This window comes from Podarcis erhardii, assembly GCF_964252035.2.
Source record: "Podarcis erhardii genome assembly, chromosome: 7".
NCBI lineage: Eukaryota > Metazoa > Chordata > Lepidosauria > Squamata > Lacertidae > Podarcis > Podarcis erhardii.
Window position 1 is genome coordinate 66,390,880 of NC_138511.1, and position 24,565 is coordinate 66,415,444.

At 46.2% G+C, this 24,565-nt stretch overlaps 1 protein-coding gene across 1 annotated transcript in view; it reads left to right on the forward strand.

Moving 5' to 3' along the window:
- EXTL1 (exostosin like glycosyltransferase 1) overlaps window positions 1–21,820 on the forward strand; it is a 62,242-nt gene extending 40,422 nt beyond the window's left edge. The window contains exons 2-11 of the mRNA XM_081868910.1: window positions 1,886–1,979; window positions 3,604–3,711; window positions 5,163–5,282; window positions 8,937–9,069; window positions 10,998–11,116; window positions 17,120–17,215; window positions 17,659–17,745; window positions 19,669–19,829; window positions 20,406–20,577; window positions 21,295–21,820. Coding sequence (XP_081725036.1) covers window positions 1,886–1,979; window positions 3,604–3,711; window positions 5,163–5,282; window positions 8,937–9,069; window positions 10,998–11,116; window positions 17,120–17,215; window positions 17,659–17,745; window positions 19,669–19,829; window positions 20,406–20,577; window positions 21,295–21,483 — 1,279 coding nt within the window. The 3' untranslated portion in view covers window positions 21,484–21,820. The remainder of the gene's footprint in view (window positions 1–1,885; window positions 1,980–3,603; window positions 3,712–5,162; window positions 5,283–8,936; window positions 9,070–10,997; window positions 11,117–17,119; window positions 17,216–17,658; window positions 17,746–19,668; window positions 19,830–20,405; window positions 20,578–21,294) is intronic.
- The last annotated feature ends 2,745 nt before the right edge of the window (window positions 21,821–24,565 follow it).

The following is a 24,565-nucleotide window of genomic DNA, read 5'->3' on the forward strand; positions in this document are numbered from 1 at the left end:
TTTTGTTGTCAGGGAGTGGGGAAGCAAGCTCCATTTCTGGTCAATGGTTGGGCCCCATCTGGACTTCCGCTTGCCTTGGTGTTCTTCCTTGGAGGCAGGGGCTACACAGCCCTTGTAATAAATAAATGTGTGTGTGTGAAAAATATATTTTCCATGAAACGCAGAATAATGCTTCCCTCACGGAAGGAGACATTTATCACTATTATACTGTTAATTCACACCATTTAGTCCTCTATTGCATTTTCCCTGAGATCCATTATATGTAATAAATGAATCTACTTAACTAACACTCTGGAATTGCAAACTGCTTGGGGTATATTAAAAGAAATTGCTGGCACCCTAAACAGATAACCTGCAGGGGTACGTTTATAGAAAACAAACTATATTGTTTATGGTAGAAAGCACCCTCTGGGTGATTCTGTGCCCAGGTCAGAGCCAAATAAAGGCATTTTGCCCAGGCAGAGCAGCAAATGGTGGCTTCCCAACCTCTAGTCAAGTACTAAGGCTGACTGGCCCAGTTATTTTTTCACCTGATGCAGAAAATCCCACAAATACCTCTTCCTGAGATTCAAACAATGACAATAATAAACAGATAAATAACTATTTGCAGCCCTTTCATGTTACTTGGCTTTTCCAGGTGACAACCTCCTTTTGCCTAACAACAGGGCCGGCCCAAACCCAGTGGGAAAATTAAGTCAGGCCCTTGTAATGTGAACAAGCATTTCTGTCCAAAATGCAGTCTTTACATTTGCATTACAACCTGTCTGAAGCAGGAGCTGCTTGAAGCCATGTGTAAGAATGCGCTCGCTCTCATTCACAAGCTAAGCAGCCCTGGGCCTGGAAGAGAAGCCATGAAGTATAACTATGCACATATCCTGTGGGAAATCCTTCCATGTACAAAGCTCCTCTGTTGCCCCCCACCTCCCTCCCTAACACTACTTAGGATATTAGTATGTGTGTGGTGAGGGGAACTCGGCACTCTTAGCAGGGCTGTGTGGAAACTTCTGTCTCTCTTCAGCTCCCCCCCCCCCACCTGAGCTGCGTCACATTCAGCACACACGACTTCTCTGTCAGCCATTCTCTGGGCCGTGAGTGCATTCTTTGTTCCACGGTGCCTTAAACGCATACGGGAAGGATATACGTGATGAGCCCACCTTGGACCTGACCTGATGTGCAATGTGTTTTCAAAGTAGCTGCTTAGAATGGTGGAAACAGGAGAGACCACTGGAGTCTTGTAGTTGTTTTGAGACCCTTGCTGGGAGCTGGTTGTTTGCCCATTACGCCAGTCCCCAAACAGGCAACTCAGGGACATAAAATTATTATTATTATCAGAAACATGCTGAGTCAGTCTATTGGTTCACCTAGCACAGTACTGGCTCTACTGGGGATAGCTGGTGTGATGGCGACCTCCAGATACAGTGGTACCTCGGGTTACATACGCTTCAGGTTACAGACTCCACTAACCCAGAAATAGTACCTCGGGTTAAGAACTTTGCTTCAGGATGAGAACAGAAATCGTGCAGCGGCAGCGCAGCGGCAGCAGGAGGCCCCATGAGCTAAAGTTGTGCTTCAGGTTAAGAACAGTTTCAGGCTAAGAACGGATCTCCACAACGAATTAAGTACTTAACCCGAGGTACCACTGTATTGTTTTATTTATTAACATTGATCTATTGATCGCATACGCCCCAAGTGCCTCAATTTTCTAGGGACAGTCCTAGAATTCCAAAAGCCACCCCAGCTTCTGATTTGATCCCAGAATGTCCCTATTTCCCCTGCCAGGGCTATTCAGTCAAAGTCTTCTGCTCATAGGTTCAAGGCATAGGGGAGAGTACAGAGCTACCAATGACAACTTTCTGAAAAATAAGTTTGGGTCTTTTCTTCCCAGGTTTGACTACCAGGAACTTTTGCACAATTCCACCTTCTGCATCATTCCCCGAGGGAGACGCTTGGGGTCCTTCCGGTTTCTAGAAGCACTACAGGTACAACCAAAAAGTGGTTTTTGTATTTACAGATATAAACCAGTTTAATATTTGTTACTGTTTATGAGGCAACTGTTGCTCACAGAAGGTACAGAGAGCTCTAGGAGGAAGGTGGAAGAAATAAACTTTCTTCCCTACTTCCTCTTTCAGCTCTTTGCTTTTCAGAGGATTTATCCTTTTAAATATATTGGTAGGTGAGAATTTTAGTTTTTGTTTTGTTCATTGCTCTTTTTATCTGAAAATGATACTGAAACAATCAAAAATCGTAGTGTAGATTTACCTGCCCCACATTCAAGTGCACTGCAGGTATCAGCTGTTTTACGAGTCATTCCCATTTCCCCATTTCCTTACACGGTGAGTTGTAATTCTTTAAACGGAAAGTACAGTGCTTTCTCTCAGCACAATTCCTAAACTACAGTTCCTAGGATTTCTTGTGAAGGCCATGACTGTTTGTAGAGTAGATATGCCTTCAGCAAGCTCAGTTCCTTTCAATCAATGGTGTAATGGAGGGTGAAGACACAGGAAAGACCTTTCAAGAGCAGGAGTAGTGCCATCATGTGCTGAAGCACCAAAATTACTGGTGGACTCACCTGGCTCTGACCAGTGAATGAAGTGATAATAAGGCTTATTTGAAACAGATTGGCACAGAGGAAGTTAGAGAAAGAGGAAAATAACCAAGCAAGACCTAGCTACTTCTTTCCTTTCCTTTGATGGAAATTTTATTGAAAACCATAATGGGTGGGAAGATGAATTGTGTGGCTGTGGTGGCCAGGACAAAGGCCGAGCAAAAATGGTTGGGGGGGTCAAAGTCCCTGAAACTCTGCAATTCAGGTGAACCCATGATCTGAGTATTTGGTATATAGGTCATTTCCTGAGTATTATTCATCATCATCATCATAATCATCATTATCATTATCACCATCATCATCCAGCTATTAATTTAGGGGAAGTCTGATCAAAAGAAGCAAAACCCCTCCACATTTCTATACAGAGCTTTTTTCCTGGGGGTACGCATACCCCTAAACATTTTCTGAATCTAAGTTTGGCCTCATTGAGGGGCAGTATTTCAATTTGAGTAGGAAAATGAGAGTACCCCCTAAACATTTTTTTTTTTTTAGAAAAAAAGCACTGTTTCTATATATGTCTCTTACTTGGGAATTGGATGTCCTAGTACATCGCTCCCCCGAAACAAGCAATAATATTTTATTTAGCTTAATCTCCAATTGCGCATAAATTCCCCAAGCCTCTCCAAGCCCGTTTTCTTTATACTAGGTTGCTGCAGAGGTTCAGGTTGTGTGTGTGTGATTCCCACCTACAAACAGGCTCATCTTCTGGCAGCTCAGCTGGAAAGTGTGTAGGAACAGCAACAGAGCACTTGTATGACACACAGAGGTTGCCATTAAATCACTCTTCCTAGCTCAGCAGGATTTTCAAAGGCTGCTACCTTATGCACACTTACCTGGAAGTAATCCCCACTGAGCACAGTGTTGCTTGCTTTTGAGGAAGCATGCATGGATTTCTGCTGTTCATCCTAAAGCTACCTCTGCCTGCTCCCCCCCCCCCTTTGCACAGCTCTCTTTCTTCTGTCTCTTTGATCTCTGTTCCTCGTCTCTCATTGATCCAGGCCGCCTGCATCCCGGTGCTGCTCAGCAACGGCTGGGAGCTGCCATTTTCGGAGGTGATCGACTGGAGCAAATCAGCCATCGTAGGGGATGAGAGGCTCCTGCTGCAGGTAACAATGCCTGGACTGTGTTAACAACCCGAGCCTGGCCGGCAGCCTGGTACAAGAAGGCACAGCATAAGCGGTCCCCTGTGCAGGGCTGTGCTTTTCACACAGAGCACTGTAGACTTACTGTATAGCAGCAGGCGAGATTGTGAGATCATCACGGCTCTGGCCTGAACTGCTTCTTGGTAGATCATGCATCTGAAGAGTCCATGAGGGAAATGTGTGCTCTCCGTTAGTCTGAGGGTGCATTGACAGGAGTGGTGCCTGAAGTATGAAAGACATCTAAGCAGTTATTTACAGAGGGTGATATCCAGTGCTTTCCCCCCTAAAAAAGTGTTTAGGGGTACTCTCATTTTCCTACTCATATTGAAATATTGCCCCTCAATGAGGCCAAACTTAGATTCACAAAATGTTTAGGGGTATGGGTACCCCCAGGAAAAAAGCACTGTATAGAAATGTTTAGGGTTATGCGTCCCCCCCCCCAAATAAAAAAAGCACTGGTGGTATCCAACTAAGGCCCCATCTGCACCGTACATTTAAAGCACTGGTTTTAACAGCCATTTTTTCCCTGCAAAGATTCCTGGGAGCTGTAGTTTCATTAAGGGTGCTGAGTGTTGTTCAGAAGCCCCTATTCCCCTCACAGAGCTACATTTTGCAGGAAGGTAGGACAATGCTCATCACCCTTAATGAACTGCAGTTCCCAGAATGCTTTGGGGGAAGTGGTATGATACTGTCCTAAATATAAGATGCAGAAGTTGCCTAACAGTTTTTATTATGGCATGAGCTTTTGTGGACTGGAGTCCACTTCATCAGATGTATGGAGTGCAAGCCTAAATTGAAAGGTCTTGTGTGTGTGTGTGTGTGTGTGTGCGTGCGCATGTGCGTGTGTACCCACCCCACCCCCCCTGCACAATAGTTAGCGGTGAGGTCAGAATAATGAAATGCAAAAACTACAGGCTGTTACCATTACATTAAAACTTAAATGTACAGTGACCTAATCATTGCTAATGGTAATACAAAATTCCTGGCACTGGTGGAGCAATTAACATCTATATTGGGATAAAAACCTGCTATCTTGATTCAGGTCATAGGTGATAATATTGTATTTCTTAAAATAGTGGTTTCATGCCGCAGTCTCCCTTTGAAGCACATAGTAACTTATTTCATTGCACAAAATGTCATTTCCAAAGGTTTTGTGGACTCCCCACCCCGCCCCAAGTTCAGAATATTCAGACATCCCAAGTACAGTATGAAAAATGTAACCTCCACGAATGCATCTTTCAGGCAATGCCTGCCGTGCAGCTTGTTTGGCTGACTCAACATCTTTACCCTTCACTTCTGAGGGCCCCCTGCTGCTCCTGGTTTTAAAGCCAGTATGTCTGGGTATATATTTGTGATTGGTCATAAATCACTCTGCTTCCTCCCCCCGGCCCCCCGGCCCCTATACCTCCTCACAGATTCCATCTACAGTCCGATGTCTCCACAGCGACAAGATCCTGGCCTTCCAGCAGCAGACCCAGTTCCTGTGGGAAGCATATTTCTCCTCTGTGGAGAAGATTGTGCAAACCACCCTTGAGGTAAGCCACAAGAGTCTGGGCAGCTGATTCCTTCAATGTTAATTGTTGCTGAACGGTTTGGACCGAAGAGAGTAGATGGATCCAGGAATACTGCAGGAGGCTGACTTCATCATTGATGGGGAATCTATTTTGGCTGGCTGGCCAGATCCTTATCGCCTTTCCCCTGGAGGGCCCAATGAGACAGGTGGGTGGGGTCTGACACACTAACTAAGAACTACCTTGTTGGAACAAACCAAAATGCCCATGGAATTCAGAACCTGGCTTTCAGCCGAACTACAGCAGGTGATTGCAAGCAGGGCATAGGATGTTGGCAACCACTCCCTGGCTACAGCCTCTGACCATTTTATTATCTGTGCCAAGTCGTCATTGATTGGACAGATTAGCAGAGGAAAAGCCTGTCATTTGGTTTGTACCTACAGCAATTTAAAAAAACAATAATAATCCATTTATGCAAGTGAGCATCCCCTTTCAGTGAAACTGAAAGGAATAAGAAGAAATGTCTCCAGAGGCCATGGCTGTTGCTGGTCATAGAACAGTTGTAGACAAGTCTGCTTTGTCTAGTGGCTGAAAAATTACGGGAAATTATGCCTTGATCAGGAAGCCTGGTGATGCATGGGAACTTCCAGAGCTGCACTCCTTGCCCTAGTGTTCCCAGCATTAAAGGAAACTGAAAACATTTTCACCGCACACTTTTATTTGAAACTGTAAGAAGAGCTGTGCTGCATTAGACCAAAAGATCTGCCTGGTCCAGCATTGTTTCCTCAAAGCAGCTCAACAAATGCTTCTGGGAAGCCATCCAGGAAAACCTGAAGACAACAACCTCCCTTTGTTTGCCCCCCCCCCCCCCGAGCTAAACTGCCTCTACTCTAGATGGGAAAGTTCTGTAGGAATTATGATTAATAGTTGCTGGTAGACTGATCTTCCTCCATGCATTTGTGAAATATATTAAAACGACCTAAGCCAGTAGTCATCATTGTGCCTTGGTGGCACTGAACCCTGTAAGTGCATCGAGTGAAATAGTGCTTCCTTTTCTCTGCTTTGAAGCATTTTTTAATAAAAAAAACCTCAAGTTTCTTTCCAACCTTTCTTGCACAATAGAGCCCAACATTGCAGGCACTGATCAGATCCAGACCTGCTTAGTTTCAGCGAGCTGGTGGTCCCATGTGCCTTCAAATTATATACACTGGCACCTACAGCCTACCCACTTCAGTACTTTACCCAAAGTTACAATATTATGAGAGGAGAGATCTTCATCAACTCTTTCCATGTCGTTTATAACTTGATAATGCTGTGTTGTGCCCATCATTTGTCTGTTGTTGATGAATGACTGTTGTTGCACTCGAGGAAAGACTAGAGAGATTGATCGGGGGTGTCTGGGGCGATACTGAGCCAAAAGCATGCTCAGATCCTGGATGTACTGATTAAGACAAGTCCAACAAGCCTTGCAAAACTGAAGACAGTGAAAGCAAAGCAACACGCTTTGTACCAAGGTCTCAGGGGCTCTGCAGGTGAAGCCTGCAAATCAGTTTGGAACACCTGATCTGCTGGTTCAGTCCTGAGCTCTTGGCACTACCTTGTCTCCAATGTGAGAAAGATAAGCAAGATTAATATTCCAAGAGGTCAGCTGCAAGTAAATTAAGATTAGAATTAGATTAGAATCAGCGGAATTGCAGACTTTAGCATGGTGTTTAGATCCATCGATTTTCAAAGCAAACACACAGACCACATTTGCCTTAAGGCCCAGTGAGCAATTTGGGTGCATCCAGTTCTGTAACAGGTGTCAGTGCCTGTAATTGTGTAATTGTCTACTTGGTGCCCCATGAAAGCCTCTCGAAAAGGGGAAGAGCTGGTTTCTTTCAGTCCAGGCAGGAATAGAAAGCATTAGGACAACTGCATTGTTTGTTTCCATGCCTGGTTAGCAGCAGGATAAACAAAGTGGTGAGAGCTTAGATGAACCCCTGCAGTTTACAGCTGCTTGTCTAAACCTGAACACCTGAGCCTTCAAAGCTTCCCTGAGGTAACTTAGCAAAAAGGCAGAGGCTCAGGTCATGGGGAACACCTCCTTTTGCAAACTGTCTCAAGAGACACTGAACAGGTGACATTCGCCAATCCAGGGTTCTGCTCAACAGAAATTCTGAACCCCCTTTCCAAAAAAATAATTTAAAAAAGGCAAGGAAATTTGGGTTGGAGAGAGAAATAGCACATACAGATAAAGTGTTGCTGGCAGTCTTTTTTCATCCCTTGCTAATGGAAGCTGCTTGTCAGGTGAGGTGGAGCCGCTACGCTAGCTTCCCCACAGGTGGGCAGCAAGATGGTTGGTGAGGTGCAAACGCACCAGCAGGAACACCGAATTAGCTCCATCTGAACATTTTCATTGCGCAGATCTCCCTGCTGCGTCTCCCCTGCTGACTTTCCTTCCCAGTAAGCTGCAGGGACCCTCCTGCTGGGAAGCGGGCTTAGCGGCTCCCAGCAAGTGACTTCTGCTTGTTTATCTCTCTCTCCTAAACAGCTAATCTGCTTTGACTTCTTCCCCTCTCAACTCCTGGGGAATATTAACCAATATTTTAAAAAGAGATAAGAGAATGATAGCCACCAGCCCCTGTTTCCCTGTGTGTTTGCTTATTACGTTCCTCTCCATTGTTCTCTGCCTGCCTCCAAAGGGGTCTTTGGAATTATTATTATTATTAAATATTTATTTATACCCCATCTTTTCCCTGATGGGACTCAAGGCGGCTTACATATAAAAATAAGAACTGCTAAGAGGACCACATAGGAGAAACACTCATTGTAAAACCATATACATATTTAGACCAGCCTTTCCATTGAAAGCAGCCAGTTCCCCAAAGCCTGTTGAAACAAAAAAGTCTTCACTTGCCAGCAGAAGAACAAGGAGTCTAGCTTCTCTAGGGAGGGAGTTCCAAAGACCAGGAGCAGCCAACACTTTAAGCCTGTTTCATGTGCTGCTTTGTGCACGCATGTAAAATATAGCGAGGTTCTTGTCCCATTGTAGGAAGGGCTATATCGGGGTGGGGAAGCTTTGTGGCCCGATGGGACAGGTCTTTTTCAACTCCACTTCCCAGGCCAAATTTGACAGGTGTCAATCACCTGTCAAATATCAGGCACCATGTGGGAATGAGCAAGCAGGGAAGCAGTCTTCTGCAGGATTAAATGCTCTGCTCATCGGTCAATGAGTGGAGGGTTCAGTTCTGCTATCTGCATCACCAGTGTGTGTTCCCTGCAGGGAGTGCGCAGGTGGAGCTGCACTTTGCAGCTATGAACTATGTTCATTAGGTAGGCGTGGTTTCAGGGGGAAATAGCCGTTTAGGTAAAATTGAACACCCTTGCAGGCCAAGACTGGCCAGCAGGTCAGAGGTCAACAGTGTTCCATCCCCCCAAAGTTTCCCCCCATCTGCCATAAGGTAACTATGGAAGCTCACCCCACAGGTGAATTTTGAACTGGGGTTTCTTGGCTTGCAGTTCAGACTCTGGGCGTTTATGTGCTCCTAGTCCAGCCTTCCTTACCTTGAAGTGAGGAGGGCGGTTTGCAGATGATCTCACAGGCCGGGTGACGCCATCTCATCACCTGTCAGGTGCTGACAGCTTCAGGAGCGTAATGCTGCTTGCGTGATGACAGCTTTCTTTCTTTTTTGTCAGATCATAAAGGATCGGATATTTCATCAGGAATCCCGCCCAAAGTTCTTCTGGAACGCCCTTCCAGGAGGGCTGCTGGCACTGCCAGAATACTCCACCCACCTCAATGACTTCCCTTTCTACTATCTGCAACATGGTATGGGACTCTTCCCCCCCGCCTCACACCACCCCTACTGTAACTTAACACATCACATTATGCCTTCTATTTGCTTTTTATTCCATTAGAGATGGATAAATCTGTCAGTTTCAGTTTACCTTCTGTTCTCTCCCCCTACCAGCCTTAAGTTCATTTCCACATCAGTCTATCATCCTCATGAAAATTTTCTCCATCTTAGCACACATCACATATTTTTGCAAGCAATTTCCTCCGGAATGATACATTCTGTATTGTTATTTCTCCCAATATGTGAACTTTTATGTGTATTTTCTCTTAATATGTACATTTTTGTACATGTGGCTTGGTTGGAGAACTGAATCACAAGTGCAAATTTTGAATTATCTTGTAAAATTTGCATAGTTTTTTGGAAAGCATGAACTGAATCGAAAGTCTCACCCATCCCTAATTATTACAATAATGATTACTGTCTTATTTATGCACAGTCCTTACTGTGATGCCTGAGTGGGTGACTCCCCCTACATATTTTTGCTATATCCTCCGTAAACCTTGGAGCTTACCCTTGCATGCTGATACTGTCCTCTTCTTTTTTCCAGTGGTCCCATTTTAGCTACAATTCTGCCGGCATCTGGCAGCTGTGTTTGCTATTAGAAGGAACAATGGTTATTACTGCACCATCAGGGCACATCCTTGCACAGAGGCCTATATTCCCAAGGAGCCTGAAAGCAATGGAAGGGATTAAACGAAGTTACGGAGGGTAGAGCAGGCAGGGCTGCCCACCTGTCATTCACACCTGATGCCATAGTGATGGCAGGTGATGCTTCTCTTTGAAGGCCAGATTGACAAGGCTTCAAAGTAAACTGCAGAGCTTTCAAACAGCCCTTTGTCAACATCCTCACACAGGGATGTTTACAAAGGGCTTTCAGACCCCCACCCCTACACACACATTTCTCCTTCAAACTGCGGAGCTTAGAACAAGAAGAGGTGGGGTGTTGGAGGTGAATTCACACCCACCCTCCACACTTCTCCTTTAAACTTTAGCAGAGGTTTGAAGGAGAAACTCAAGGAGTGTTTGAAAGCCTTGAGCAAGGTGTACTCCTACCGCTCATCAGCTGATGGGTGGGAGCGCACATTCATATGCCTCCCCTCCATGCTTGTCCTTCAACCCTCTGCTGAGGTGTACACTAGAAAAGGTAATAGCAACACCAACTGTCTGGTACGTAACAGAAGGGTAGGTGCCGCTACAATAGAGCAGTGACATAGCGTGGGTTGCCAGTGCCCGGGGCATGGCAAGTGTTGCGCCCCCCCCCCCCCCAGTGGACTGGTCAGCTAGGGTGGGGGCCTGCCCCAGGAGGGCCCATGCAGAGCCCACACAGAAGGTGAATGGAGCCTGCCTCAAACAGGCTCCTGACCCTCTGCCTCCATCCACCCGCCCACTAGACCAACCCGCCTGCCTCTGCACCTCAGCCTCAAAGGCTCTGTACCTGTCGTAGGGGTGCCTGATTATATCCCCTCAAAACTCTGCACCAGGGGCCATGGTCCCTCTATACCCACATGCTACGCTTCGGCAATAGAGGCCTAGTTCCTATGTCATGCTTAATGGACGTCCTGATGAGATGGTATCAGCTGGAGGCCTTCCTGCAGAGTGCAGTGATATAGGTACTAAGATGATCTTTTAGGTTTCCTGGTCCCAGGTCGTACAAGGGCTTTATACACCTTGAGCAGTCAGTGTGATTCTTTTAGCAGCATCACATGATGGGCGATATTCCACCTCAACGATCCCCCAAACCACTCCATTTTGCCCCACTCTCCTCTTTGCCCTTTCCTCTGTTGTTTTGTGTTACATTACAGATGGCAAATTCCTTGGGACAGGCAGGGCCGCATGGAAAAGGTGGGGCACGAGGAGCGGTTTTGGTATTTCATACTAATTGTGTTTCTCCCTGTAACAGGATCCAGCCCCTCCAACAAATTTACAGCATTCATCCGGGCTGTCTCGCCTATTGTCTCCCTTTCTCAGCCCATCCTCAAGCTCATCCAAGCTGTCTCTGGGTCCCAGTACTGCGCCCAGGTAAGCAGGAGGTTTGGCTTGTCCTACCTACAGTATAGTACAGTGACTTTCTGGGAGAACTGCACACCCTGACTTCTAGGTTCTACCACCTCGTCCCCACCTTTATTCTTTCCACCATTCAGTGGAGTAAGGTAACTTTAGATTCTGGTCTTAATGCTGTTATCAGAGGAGCAGAGGGGAGAGGAACTGTTTTGATCAGGTCTGAAGAACCTTTGGCCCTCCCGATATCGCTGAACTACAACTCCCCTCATGCCTGGCCATTGGCCATGTCTGCTGGGGCTGATGGGAGTTGTAGTTCAGCGACATCTGGAGGCCCAAAGGTTTCCCTGCAGCTGCTTTATATGCCCATATGTGTTACATCACTTGCATCAAATGGTGATATGCTAACTCTGCTGCATTTGGGTAGTCCTTGTGCTCATTCTGCTGAATAGGGCTGTGGGCGTCTGCCCTAAAGTCTGCCTTGATGGTGCCAGTGTAACAATTCTTGTCCTACTGCTTCTGCCCTTTTTTAAAAAAAACTCTCCAGTAATCTTTGATGAAGGGAGACATTCTTCCGCCCCTCCATAAATATGCACCCATATGCACCAAGGCAAAATGTCAGAGATGGTAGATTTCTTCCCCTGGAATGGATGGCAGCTTGGAGGAAGCACCTGGGTGGGCATATAGCCACCGCTGCTGCCAGCAGGTGCTCACCTCTCCTTCTACCTGCAGGGCAAGTCCTGTCAGCAATTATGTCTTGCTGAAGAAGAACTCTGCCAACAGGCCTCACCCATCTCAGGCCACCCCAGGTGCTCAGAGTTGCACAGCAGCAAATTGGCCTGGGCACGCCAGCCCAGGATGCCCTTGCACCCTAGATCCAGGCCATGTTTACTCTGAAGTAGGGGTAGGGGAAAGAGTCGATTCAGCTCGCATATGAAGTGTGAACTAAATTCGCACTTTCTGAAGCAGCATGCGAACCGAAACGCCAGCTTTCTTTCCAAATGTGCGCTTCTGCGAATTCTGAGAGGCAGCTCTCCAGCCAAGTAATGTGTACAGTTTCGATAAAAAAAGCATATGTTAGTGAAAGTGACATTCAAAAATGCATCGTATTGGGGGAAATGGCTTGGCAAAAATGTGTCTGTTAGGCAGAATGACATATGAAAGTATATATTAAGAAAAATTCACAGTAAAATGCTACTGAATTTTCATAAGGATCTTTATTTTTTATAAAATTATACTTTTATACAGAAACATAGAATTATAGAATTGGAAGGGACCATGAGGCTCATCTAGTCCAACCCCCTTGCGATGGAGGATTCTTTTGCCCTCGAACCCACGACCCTGAAATTAAGAGTCTCAAGCTCTACCAGCTGAGAACTGAATTTGGGGGAGGGAACTAAGAGAAACTGAATTTATAGATTAATCAGGGGGCCCATTTTACTTCAGCTGAACTTGTTCAAAGTACATATGTTCAGGCACCCAGTCTAAGGTGGTATGTGGTAGATGGAAGACTGTGTTTTCTCTGGCAGGAGGCTGGGCTGGCTCAATATATTTTGCTGCCTGAGGCCGAGTAGCAAATGGAGCATCCTGTCTCTCAAATCAAAGTGTATCACACTCAAGGCAGGTCAAGTCATTATGCCCCATGAAGCAGATGGAACACCCCCCTGTATACCACTTCCTACTCCCTGCTTCTAAAATAATGTGATAATAATAAATAGTTACCAATTTCCCTTTAATGACACCCAGTAGCCTGAGGCTGCAGCTTCATTCTACCTGATGGTAGGGCTGGCCTCTGAGAGAGGCCCAGCTCCTTTGTTCGGTCATGCCACAAAAGATTTGTGGTTTTGGGCTGCCTCCCAACGATAGAGCCGGAATGCCAACCCATAAGATTGTTGCGAGGAGAAAGCAGGATATTGATCTGCAACCTATTCACAACTCTGGAGGTAGGGTGGGAAAGAACAGGGGAAACCTACAAAAATGCAGCCATTCTGGTCTTATCCCAGCAGAAGCAGTGCTTGTTGAGGTGTCATCCACAATGGCATGGCGCCAGCTACAACCAGGAATTGAGGCAACCAGTCCTAAACAAGCACAGCGCACAATGGAAATTCAGCTCTTCCCTTCTGCTACCCTTTATTTTTTTTTTATCTCAGCTGTGTGCACACCATGTGATTTAAAGCACCTTTCCCCAAGAATTCTGGGAACTGTAGTTTGCTAAAGCTTCTGGGGGTTGTAACTCAGTGGGTGGTAAACTACAGTTCCCATGATCATTTGCCCAGTAGGAGGTATGCCTTACATGTATGGTACGTACACAGCCTTTATTGTGCATGGTCCTCCCTGCCCTACTCATTTTATTGTTTATGATGAGGAGGATCATGTTTTGTTCGGCAAAGTGGAGCCTTGTGCTTTTTCTAGGGATGAGGCAAAATCCATTTCCATTTTGTGTCTTTTAAAATAATAATATGGACTCTGCAGGACCAATATTTAGCTGAGTCAACCTGCAACGAAATAGCAGAATTGTGATAGCCAGTCTTGTGCAAAACCACCATATTATTAGTACAGTATTTAAAAGGCTGATATATTTCCCTTTTTTTTTTACTTTGTGAAGATCTTGAGAAATTAGCTCCTTCAAGTTGGGTTCTTGAATACAGACATGCCTCCAGCCTGCAGCAGTCAGTGGAAGTAGGAACCCTCTTTTAGTCACTTGGGCCTCTGGAAATAAAATGGCCATATTGGGCAAGTGGAAATAGGGATGTGGCAATAGAGAGCAGCCAATGAAACACAACCTCACAAGTGACCAGTCTCCCACCCCTCCACACCATCTGTGACAGAAGATGCATCGTGGCTCATTTTTACAAATAGGATTCTCCATGGTATGGGAAAATCTGCATGAAGTGTAACAAAAGTATGGGCTGGCATTCCATTGCGATGATGATACCCTGTGGAACCTGCCTCTGACATGCACATACAAGTCACTGAGATCACACAACAGCTCTCCCGTGTGAAATTGCACAATAAACTCACAGCTGGAAGCATGCTAGATGGCCTAAGCGGCACTTTCCTTGAGTTCATGATTGTGAGTGGAAGAAAATGCTGCTCAAACCTCTGCAAAAGAAAGAAGGAAAAAAGAGTGCAAGGTAGCCCACCCACAATCATTTCTCTTCCCATGCACGAGTTCACTGCCACAATGCATGGCAATCCCCAGGAGGGACAGCTGCAGATTCCTGCATTGCTGGGGGTTGGACTAGATGATCCTCAGGTTCCCTTCCAACTCTATGATTCTATGGTAATAGCTTCGGGATGGCCATATTAGCACAACAAGTAAAGGCTGCTAGACATGCTGGCCTCATAAGAAGAATGATTTGCATCCTTGGGGAAATGTAGTTAAGTGATACAAGCTGTGTGCATGCCATACATTTAAAGCAAATAGCTTCCCCCCCAAGAATCCTGGGAACTGTATTTTATCCCTAACTGAGCTACAGTTCCCAATGCCTTTAACAAACTACAGTTCCCAGCGTTCTTTTTTGGGGGAGGGGATCTTGTGCTTTAAAGCCATAAAGCACATGTTTTGCATTCAGAAGATCCCAGGTTCAGCTCCCAGCGTCTCCAGGGAGGGCTCTGAAAGATCCCTGTCTGAAACCCTGGAGAGCCCTTTCCACAGCCATCGTAGATTGTGCTGAGTCAATGGAACGATGCACTCGCCTGCTGTAAAAGGCCTCTTCCTATGTTCCTGCGTTAACTTTTTAGCTCATGCAGAAGGCAAAGAAGATGTGGAGTGGGAAACTCAAATCGCTGGAGAAATATAAAGCCTTCTTGCTAAATTAAACGAAATAGACCCATTACAATACGCGCTCTCCCCCACGAGAGTCTTTTATTAGCAACGATGCTTTGCTTTTAGTAATAATACTGAGGTTGTATTAAAGCGCATACCCTAGATGTCATCTATTAGAGCGGAACTGTAATTGCTTCTAGCATGGTAATTATATGGTCGACGGTAAGTATTTTTTTCTAAAAGAAAAAAAATATTAGAGATACAAACATAAAAATAAATCCTTTGAAATAGGATGTGGGGCAGGATAGTGAGTAGCTAAACACAAAGACAGTTGTCATCAATCCAGGGAAAGTTTCACATAAAATGCAGCCTAAGGCTGACATGACGCCATTCATGCAGGGAGGGAAGGTTTTCTTTCAGCCTGATAATGCTTCTTGCTTGTCTCAGTGGGAGGTGTGTGTGTAAGTCGATAGTCTTGCTCTGCCCACTTTTGCCCCTGACGCCACCCACCACTGGAATTTGACCTGGAAAGTTGCCTAGAAGGGAATGTACCATACTTTCCCATCTATAAGACGCCCCCATGTATAGGACACCTGCTATTTTGGGGGACCCTAAGAAAATGGGGGAGATGGTACAGAGTTGTTGAACTTTTTTTAGGTGGGAATGCCGAAAATCACTCACCTGCACACGTCGCAAAATCCGCCTCCCGATGGCCCATCGCTGGCAGAAACTGCCTATCGCCCACCCAACTGCCGGAGTGTCACCCAATCAATACCACCTATTGACGCAGCAACCAATAAAACGCACAGTAGCCGCTGACAGATGCAGCAGCAACCAATAAAACATCCACCCTATGCACTACCATGTGTAAGACGACCCCCCACTTTTTAGCATAATTTTTAAGGAAAAAACTTAGTCTTATACACGGAAAGGTATGGCAACTCAGAGGCTGAAATGGCTTCCCCATCCCTGGCCCTGATATTTAACAACCACAATAGGAGACTTTATACTATTCTCTCCAGTTTTTTGTTTTTTTTTAATACAAAACATGGGTGAGGCCCCTGGCAACTCCCTGGTCTGTTTGATTAAAAAGGTTAATCAAGGTAAGGGTACTTTTATTTGCTTGTGTAGAAGAGGGCTGGGCTGGGCTGGCCGTGGGTTTCGGAGGGAGTTACTGTATGTACACACAGAGGTAAACACACCTTCCTTACTATCTAAATACACACACATGCAAACATATTCAAAAAACCTCAAGCCCAGGCTGTCTGATTACATACAGATAGGTTTGCCAGCTTTTGCACCTGAGTTGTCCCTTTAAGGCTGTTTGATTTGCAGCAATGAAGCTGGAGACTGGTTATTAATTCCATGCCATTAACTAGCTTCACTTTCTGAGTTCTGCAGACCAAACCTCTCTTAAAGTCCCAAAAGCAAGCCAGTTTCAGTTTGCTTGTTTTTAAAATCTGGTCCGTTGGTGACCTTTCATATACAGCCTTTTGAAGTTAGGATGGAGTGGGGAAAAGTTACCTTTTATCTGAGAACTCCAGGTAGATAAAAGCATCTTCCTGCACCCTAAAGCTCTTTAAGAAATGTGCACTACCTGCAAAGAGGCCATCCTTCTGTCCTATATCGCCTCCTTCTCCTCCCCCCCCTTCATAATTCGCTCTCCCTTTAACGTAAGCAAGATAAAACCCATTTATCCACCTTCCTCCAACTTTCAGTCAGCTGCTTGGACGAAGGTGGAGGGCCAGCATCACACGGTCTACTCTACTCCAAGAATGCTTCACCTGCAGCCTATGGGGCCGTATCCAGCCCACCAAGCCACAGGAAGTGGCCTGCCAGCCCTTGCAGCCAATCAGATTGGGAGATAAAGCACTCTGCCTGATCTTTAGAGAGCCCCTTCGGGAGGGCAGCGAGAGCACTTTATCTCATGATATAAAATCCCACAGACTGCTCTTCAGAGATCCTCTCTAAAGAACAGGCAGAGGGATCTTTTATCTCTAATCTGAGTGTTGAGATAAAAGCAGGAAGAGGCGTTATCTCTTAAGATGAAAAGGCAACATTCCCCCCTCACTCCTGATCTGGGGTGGGGTTAGCCTTAGAATGATCTGTAGAAAGTAAAAGGCAACCGCCGCCCCCCCCCCCCGCAGTGTGGTAGGGGGGGTTCTGGAAATGTGTGTGCGCACACATTTGTCTGTGACAGTTGACGCATCATTCTGTGAGTGATATGCCTCCTCTTCTTCTTTCTTTAAATACAGATTTTAGTTTTATGGAGCTGTGAGAAGCCACCCCCACAGAGCAGTAAATGGCCACAGACGACGGTACCTTTGACCATCATCCAAGGCAGCAGCAAGGTAAGCTGCCTTTGACTGCTGTGAAGGAGATACAGAAGTTAAAACATTGGCATTAACGTACCCCGGATAAATGCAAATGAAATTCTTCGTCCAATTCTTCACAGTTAACATATCAGGGTTTATTTTGCCCCGAGTTCTCTCATTCCAATAGGAAATAAACAAACTCTGATTTTTCAGTAAAGGTGTTATCATGTCTTCCCTGCCTAACCATAACCATTATTTGTGAATTTAATCATTGGTGCAATATGCCAGATTAATCATTCTTCTCCTTTTGGTATTCCTTCCTTTTTTCATGCCTGATCTACGGTCATTTGTGCTGCATGAAGTAAATGAACGGTCATTTCTTGATCTTCCTTCAATACTGTTTTCTTGGTATGCCTAAATAATACCATGCTGTCATTTTAATCCATGCCCCTCTTGTGTCTCCTTCTCTTCTGCTGAAGGTTAGTGACCGGTTTTTGCCTTACTCCGCCATTGGGACAGATGCGGTGCTGAGTCTGGATGAACACACCAGCCTCTCAACCGGTGAGGTGAGGCAGCTCTCCTGATCCTTTTAATGGTTTGTTTGCAGACATGGGCACCCATAATATATGGGCATGCCAAAGGGCATAATATTTGTTGAGCAGTGCCGTGCACGCACTCACAGTCACAATTGAAGAGACACAGCACAAAAGGAAAAGAGGCTGCGAGGGAGGAGGAAAAAAGCAAGCTTAGGCACTAATTCTTAGATAATAAAGTTATTGTAGCGAGCAACAGCTAAAAGACCAGCAACAGGAATGGAATTTTTTTGGGAGATGAGTCAAAAGCTGCTGGTCTTTTAGCTGAGCTGCTTGGTAAGGCCTTGCACTCCCATCTCTCTCCTTCTCCCACAACTTGGTAGAATTTCTCCTTTTCAGCTGGTGAACTGCCAGCAAGGGAAGACCTTTACCTTCCTCATCGTGAGCTGAGTGAGTTCCAGCTGCTCAGCCTCACTCCCTTGCCGCAAAGGTCCTCAGCAGGGAGCTGCTGCCTGGCAACACCAGGGAGGGCCAAGGATGAGAGCAGGAAATGCCGCCTGCATCAGCCTGGCATCATTTGGGCACTGTGCTGTTTCTGTTTCCGATAGGGCTGGTCCAAGACATTTTGCTGTCTGAGGTGGAGCAGCAGATATTGCCCCCATTCCCAGATCAAGATGAATAACAGGCACAAGGCAGTATAAATAGGTGGCATTTCGGGCAGAAAATCTCCCAGACACCTTCCATGCCCCACAGCAGTAGTAAAAAAACACAATAAAAATTAAATAACCAACAATTTCCAGCACTCCCATGACATCCAGTACCTGCTGAATGAGGCAGCTGCCTCACTCTGCCTAATGGCAGAGCTGGCTGTGATTCCTGATACTGCACTTGAATATGATTGCATTCTGCATATTGTTTGTATGCCACCATGAGAGCCTTGGGCGGCGGCGGGAGGGTCTGTAAAGCAGGAAATAAGTATTCTGAATTAGGGGTTCCCAATGTTTGGTCTGCAGACCACCAGTGGCCCCTGTAATTCATTCAGGTGTTTCACAGGAGGGACTCTGGAAGCCAAGCCTTATGAGGAACGACTGAGTTGGTGATAGGGACATAGGAAGGTATCTTACACAGAATCAGATCACCGGTCCATCCATCTCAGTATTATCTACACAGACTGTAGCAGCCTTCCAGGGTTTCAGGAAGGAGTCATTTTCCTGGCCCTACCTGGAACCTAGGACCTTCTGCATAGAAAGCAGATGCTCTCCCACTGCTCTGAAGCCCTGGCTTTTTGAGGCTCATGCATTTAATTGCTTTAGGGAGTGGTGAGCAAGGGAGAAGTACTGTTCTTTCAAATAGGGCTTGGAGGAGTAGACAGCTTGGGTGGGGAATATGTCATTCTTTTATTTAAAAACATACAGGCGTGTTGACTTTTCCTAGAGCAAATGCAACAGAATGCGTAGTAAGTCACTTCTCAAACAGGCAATCACCTGAATGACCACCAACTTGGGTGTCTTTAAAAGAGGATTAGAAAAATTCCTGGAGGATAAAGTTATCAGTGGCTACTAGCTTCAGTTGGTGTGTTCTACTCCCACACTGTCAGAGGCAGTGTGCCCTTGAGTACCTGCTGGGAATCACACACTTAAGAAATCCCCTGCACATGGAAGACTAGCATTTCAAGGAGGAAGATAGGCTCAAATCCTTTCCTCTTGCCTTTCTGTGTGCAGGGAGTTCTTAGCAAAAGGGAAGCATTCAAACATGAGATTGCCCCACCGCATTCTGAAGTGGCAGAGTCCTAGGAAGTAGATACCACCTGCTCTTCTTTGCATGGTTGGATTGGCTGTTCTTGTTCCACAATCTACTAAAAAATGCTGGAGAAGGGATGGTGGCTGGGAAGCAGTATCCTTTCTTGGAAGAATGGTGCACTTATCCTCTTCCTTCTCTCTCTTCCTGACTCTCCAGGTTGACTTTGCCTTTGTGGTGTGGAGAAGTTTCCCCGACCGGATTGTGGGCTTCCCTATGCGCAGCCACTTCTGGGATGCCAGCAAGAGCCAGTGGAGTTACACTTCAAAATGGACCAATGAGTTCTCTATGGTTCTCACCGCAGCTGCATTCTACCACAGGTACCCCCTCCCTCCCTTCCTCAGCTATCGCCACTGATAATTACAAGTGGAGCCTGCAACAAAATGTTGCAGTGTTCTCCTGCTCAGCCTTCCAACCAGCCAGCTGTGCTCTCATCTAGGGTGCTCCATTCCATTCTCCTCCCCTCCTGGTTTTCTGTTTTTTCCTTCCACCCCCACCCCCTCGCTTCGACTGTCTCTTGCCACTGAGCGCTGCCCCACCACCCTCAGTCCACCCTCAGCCCCCCCCTTGCCTGCCTTCTTTCTTACATCCAGTCCAGAGGGTGGCCCTGCTTGTCAACTTCCTCCTCTTTAGTCCCACTGCTGACTTTGAAGAAGAAGAAGAGGAGAGAAATAGAATTAGTTGACTCCATCTGTCATCGGTTCTGGCTGCTGTTGGGCTTTGGCTCCCCCTACTGTTGGCCTCCTTGCCTTCTGCCCAACCAGTTCCAATGAGCACCAGCCCCATCTGCCCCTACTAGACCACTGATTCCCTGAACCGTCCTGAGATAAGTCAATAATGCACCTGTTTCTCCTTTCCTGCCACTTTACGATGCCTCTGTTTCTTCCCCTTGACAGGTATTATCACAGCCTCTTCACCAATTATTTGCCTGCTAGACTAAGGAGCCTTGTTGATCAGATTGCCAACTGTGAAGACATACTGATGAACTTCCTGGTTTCTGCTGTCACCAAGCTACCTCCCATCAAAGTGACCCAGAAGAAGCAGCACAGAGAGAGTCCCCCGCAGCAGGTACAGGTGTTTACTGGCCAACATGGGGAGTATAAGGGAAGAGAGCTGAACAAGGGTTGTTTTCACATCATTTCCCTTCCAATAGTCATTTGGACCCCTGAAATGTCACTCCAGATCTGCCTTCCCCAAGCTGGTGCCCTCCAGATGTTCCAAACTACGACTCCCATCAGTCCCAGCCAGAGAAGTGCAAATTTTAAACAATAGCTGTTGTTTGTTCATTGTGTTGGAAAGAATTAGGTGTTTCCTCATTAAAATGCAAACAAAGCCACATGTCTCCCTCATTCCATAGGCTAGACAGACAAATACTCTGCCCCCCGCATGGGGTGTTCACACATAACATTCAGTATGTGTACCAGCTGTGTACCTGTGCACAGACATAGTTAAGCTGTACACTCGTACACATGCTCACTTGCAAGGCTCAATGAGTACACAACCTGTGTACACAATGGCTGAGCTGTACAAATCAACAAGTGCTCACTCTTTCACACAGACTTTTACGTGCATTTAGAGTCAGCTTATACCTGCATTCAGTATAACATGTGAACAGCCCTTATGTGAAATCTCTATGTGACTTGCAGAGAGGAGAAGCCACGAACCCTTGCATGGCTTCCGAATGGCACTTTTGCAACATCCTTTTTTTTGCAGGGGGCGGGGGGTTAATTCACAGCAATGTGTCTGAACTCTCCCTCCCATTGCCTGCCTTTGTTTCCCCTGCAGCTGTTGAAGAGCGCTCCCCCATCCAATGGGAACCTTCATTTCTCTCAGCGCCAGGAGTGCGTCAATCAGTTTGCAGCCTGGTTTGGGTACATGCCTCTGGTGCATTCCCAGTTCCGCCTGGACCCCGTGCTCTTCAAGGACCAGGTGTCTGTGCTGCGGAAAAAGTACCGGCATCTAGAGAGAGCCTAGCTCCAGAGAGAGCAGGAGGAGACCTCTTCCCTCTGGGAGAAGAAATGGTGTAGAAGGAGCACTGGCAGACTCAGCCCTCCCCATATTGGACACTGGGAGTACCTGCAGTGCCGTGGCACACAGATGGGTTGCTGAGCTGGGACCCATTCCATCAGTAGCATTGCAAGGAAGGAGACTACAGACCCCCCCCCCCCGGTGGGGCACTGCACCCAGAGCCTTCTAACTTTCAATACTGAAAGGAGGAATACTCTCGTCTTGCTGGTAGCTGTGGAGATGCCAGATGAATTTTCAGTCTTTATTGGGTTTTACCAGTACAAATAAAGGTTTGCAGGAATTGGCTCTGTCTCTCCCTGATTGTTTTTAACAGGACTGTTTTTTCATTGTCTTCACTTCAGATAGAAGTGTCAGCATTTTTTCTGACGTAACCTCAGTCGCTTGGAATTTATTGGCCTGATCTGCTATGTCACCCTGCCGCTCATATGCTGGAACTAGAGGATACGCCGTGTGTGTGTGTGTGTGTGTGTGTGCAGTTTTAAAATAAATAGGTAGGTAGGTAGGTAGGTAGGTAGATACGTATTGGGAGGGTGGGGTGGAAGAACTCTGCACATGCTCAAAACAATGTGTCCTTGCATTGTTTTTTTCTTCTTTCTCCTACTTTTTAAATTGGAGGAAAAGGTTGGGGGTCCTATCATGAAATATGCTATCTCCACCCTTTGATTCATGCACTTTTAGCCAGTGGAGGCTGGTGCATCAGGGCAAATGGGGCAGTGTCTTAGTCCAGCCTTGGTCTGCCCTCAGCACCTGCCTGCCTTTCTACTTATATCCAGTCCAGGGTGTGAAATGGCATGTCACCTTCCTCCTCCTTAGTTTCAGTGTTGACCTTTCAGTTCTCAGAAGGAAGCAGGAAGTGGACAAAAGTACAATTAGTGGGCTCTGGCGCCACCTACTGTTTGGCTCCCTGTATTCGGCCTGGCTGGTCCCAATGGGAACCAGCCACTACTGGTTTTAGCCAAATCTTTTTCATCTGTGGTAGCTGTCTAAAAACAGGGATTAACGGACCCTCAGAAAAGGTAAGGGGATTGGGAGGACCCTTTGTCCTCTGTTTTAAACCACTTACTATTGGAAAGGTAGGGTTGCCAAATGTCCAGAATTTCCCGGACACTGAAGTCAGAAGCAGTGTCTGGGCGGAAATTGCTGAAATTGTCCGGGAAAATACGAAAATATGGCAATTGATGTTGGAAGTCTAGATTTTGGCGAATTTTCTTTAAAATAGCTCAGATTTTACACACAATAAAAAGCTCAGCAACTTTGTGTCCAGATTTTCACTTTCTGAAATATGGCAACCCTACAAAAGGAAAAGCACTTATTTGTCCTTAAAACCACACACACACTCTCTCTCTCATGAGCAGGTAAAATGTGCTTTGTGTATGTTCAGAGACACACAACAGTGAGGTGCTAGTTTTTGGAAATGAATGGGTTGCAAGGCATAACCAGGCCTCTCTCTTTTTGCCTTTGAAAACAAGCAGGTGGAAATTCAATAGTTGAAGCATTTCCCAGCATGCAGTTGCAGCGAGAAGATATTCCACCTGCTAAATTTCTGCTTATTATCAAAGACAAGAGATTGGATGCAGGGCAGGTAGGAGAGATTTTTAGCAGGATTTCTCATGTCCTCACTGTTTGCAGCAGACCTTTGTTGTTGCTGCTGCTGCTGTTTTAACAATAACAAGCAAGCAGGAGGAGAGAAAGAGGAAACCTTTGCAAACATCAGTATCTGGGGGTTATGTAATCTGGTTCCTCCTTTGGGTTCCCGTTGTCAGAGGCAGCAAGAGGAAGTGAACAGACTTGCACGAGAGGCAGGCAGGCCTGCGAAGTGTGGTTGCCAACTTTCCAATCAGCTCTTGTAGTTGCCCATTTTAGCAGCAATCTTCCCCTTCCAGGTGCTTTGGAATCCAGCTCCCATCAGCACAAGCCATCATGGCTAATGGCCAGGGATGATGGGAGTTGTAGCCCAACATCTGGTGGGCACTAGGGTTGGGGAAAGCTGATCTGCAGGAACGAGCAGGCCAGTTGTGAGGAACCTTTAGCTTCCCAGTTGGTACTGAACTTCAGTTCCCATCAGCACCAGCAAACATTGCCAGTTGCCAGGGATGATGGGAATTGTAGTTCATCAACATCCTGAGAGGGGCAAATGCTCCTCACAGCTTAAGCAGGTACCAGGTGCAATTTAAAAACTTTGACTCGGTTTCTGGAGTTCAAACAGGAACAGGGGAAACAAAATAAAAAAATTCCTTCCAGCAGCACCTTAGAGACCAACTGAGTTTGTTATTGGTATGAGCTTTCGTGTACATGCACACTTCCTGCTCATACCAATAACAAACTACAAACAACCACACCCTAGGCCAACCCCAACCTCTCTCACTACCAAAGAAACACAAATGAACAGCAGAGAACCTGCACGAGCAACACTGACACCAAACCCTACATATATTAAGCAAATTAGAAACATTGCCACCCGACCCCACCCCCATCCCCACCCATCTTCCCCCCTCCACCCCCTTTCCCCCCCTAATGTCTCAACAAATGAAACTGATTTGTAAAAATGTTACATGGAAAAAATACGAGAGACATTACACATACTTCTGTAAAACAAGAAAATCTTTAATTAAAAAAAAATACCAATAACAAACTTAGTTGGTCTCTAAGGTGCTACTGGAAGGAATTTTTTTTATTTTGTTTCGACTACAGCAGACCAACACAGCTACCTACCTGTAACTAGGAACAGGGGAGGCTGGCTCCCCCCCCCAGCCAATTGACAGCCCCAGGGACCCACTAGGGGTGGCAATCCATGAGGCAGTTTTCCTGCTCAATCCCCATTGAGGCTTGCACACTTCCATGCTAACTTCCATGCTAGCTAGTGGGGAAAGGTCTTAGCTCAGCAGTAGAGCATCTCCTTGCATGGAGAAGGTCCCGGGTTCAATGCCTGGCATCTCCAGGTCGGGCTGGGAGAGAGACTCCAGCATCAAACTCCAGAAAGCTGCTGCTAGTCAGTGCAGACAGTAATGAGCTAGGTGGACTAATGATT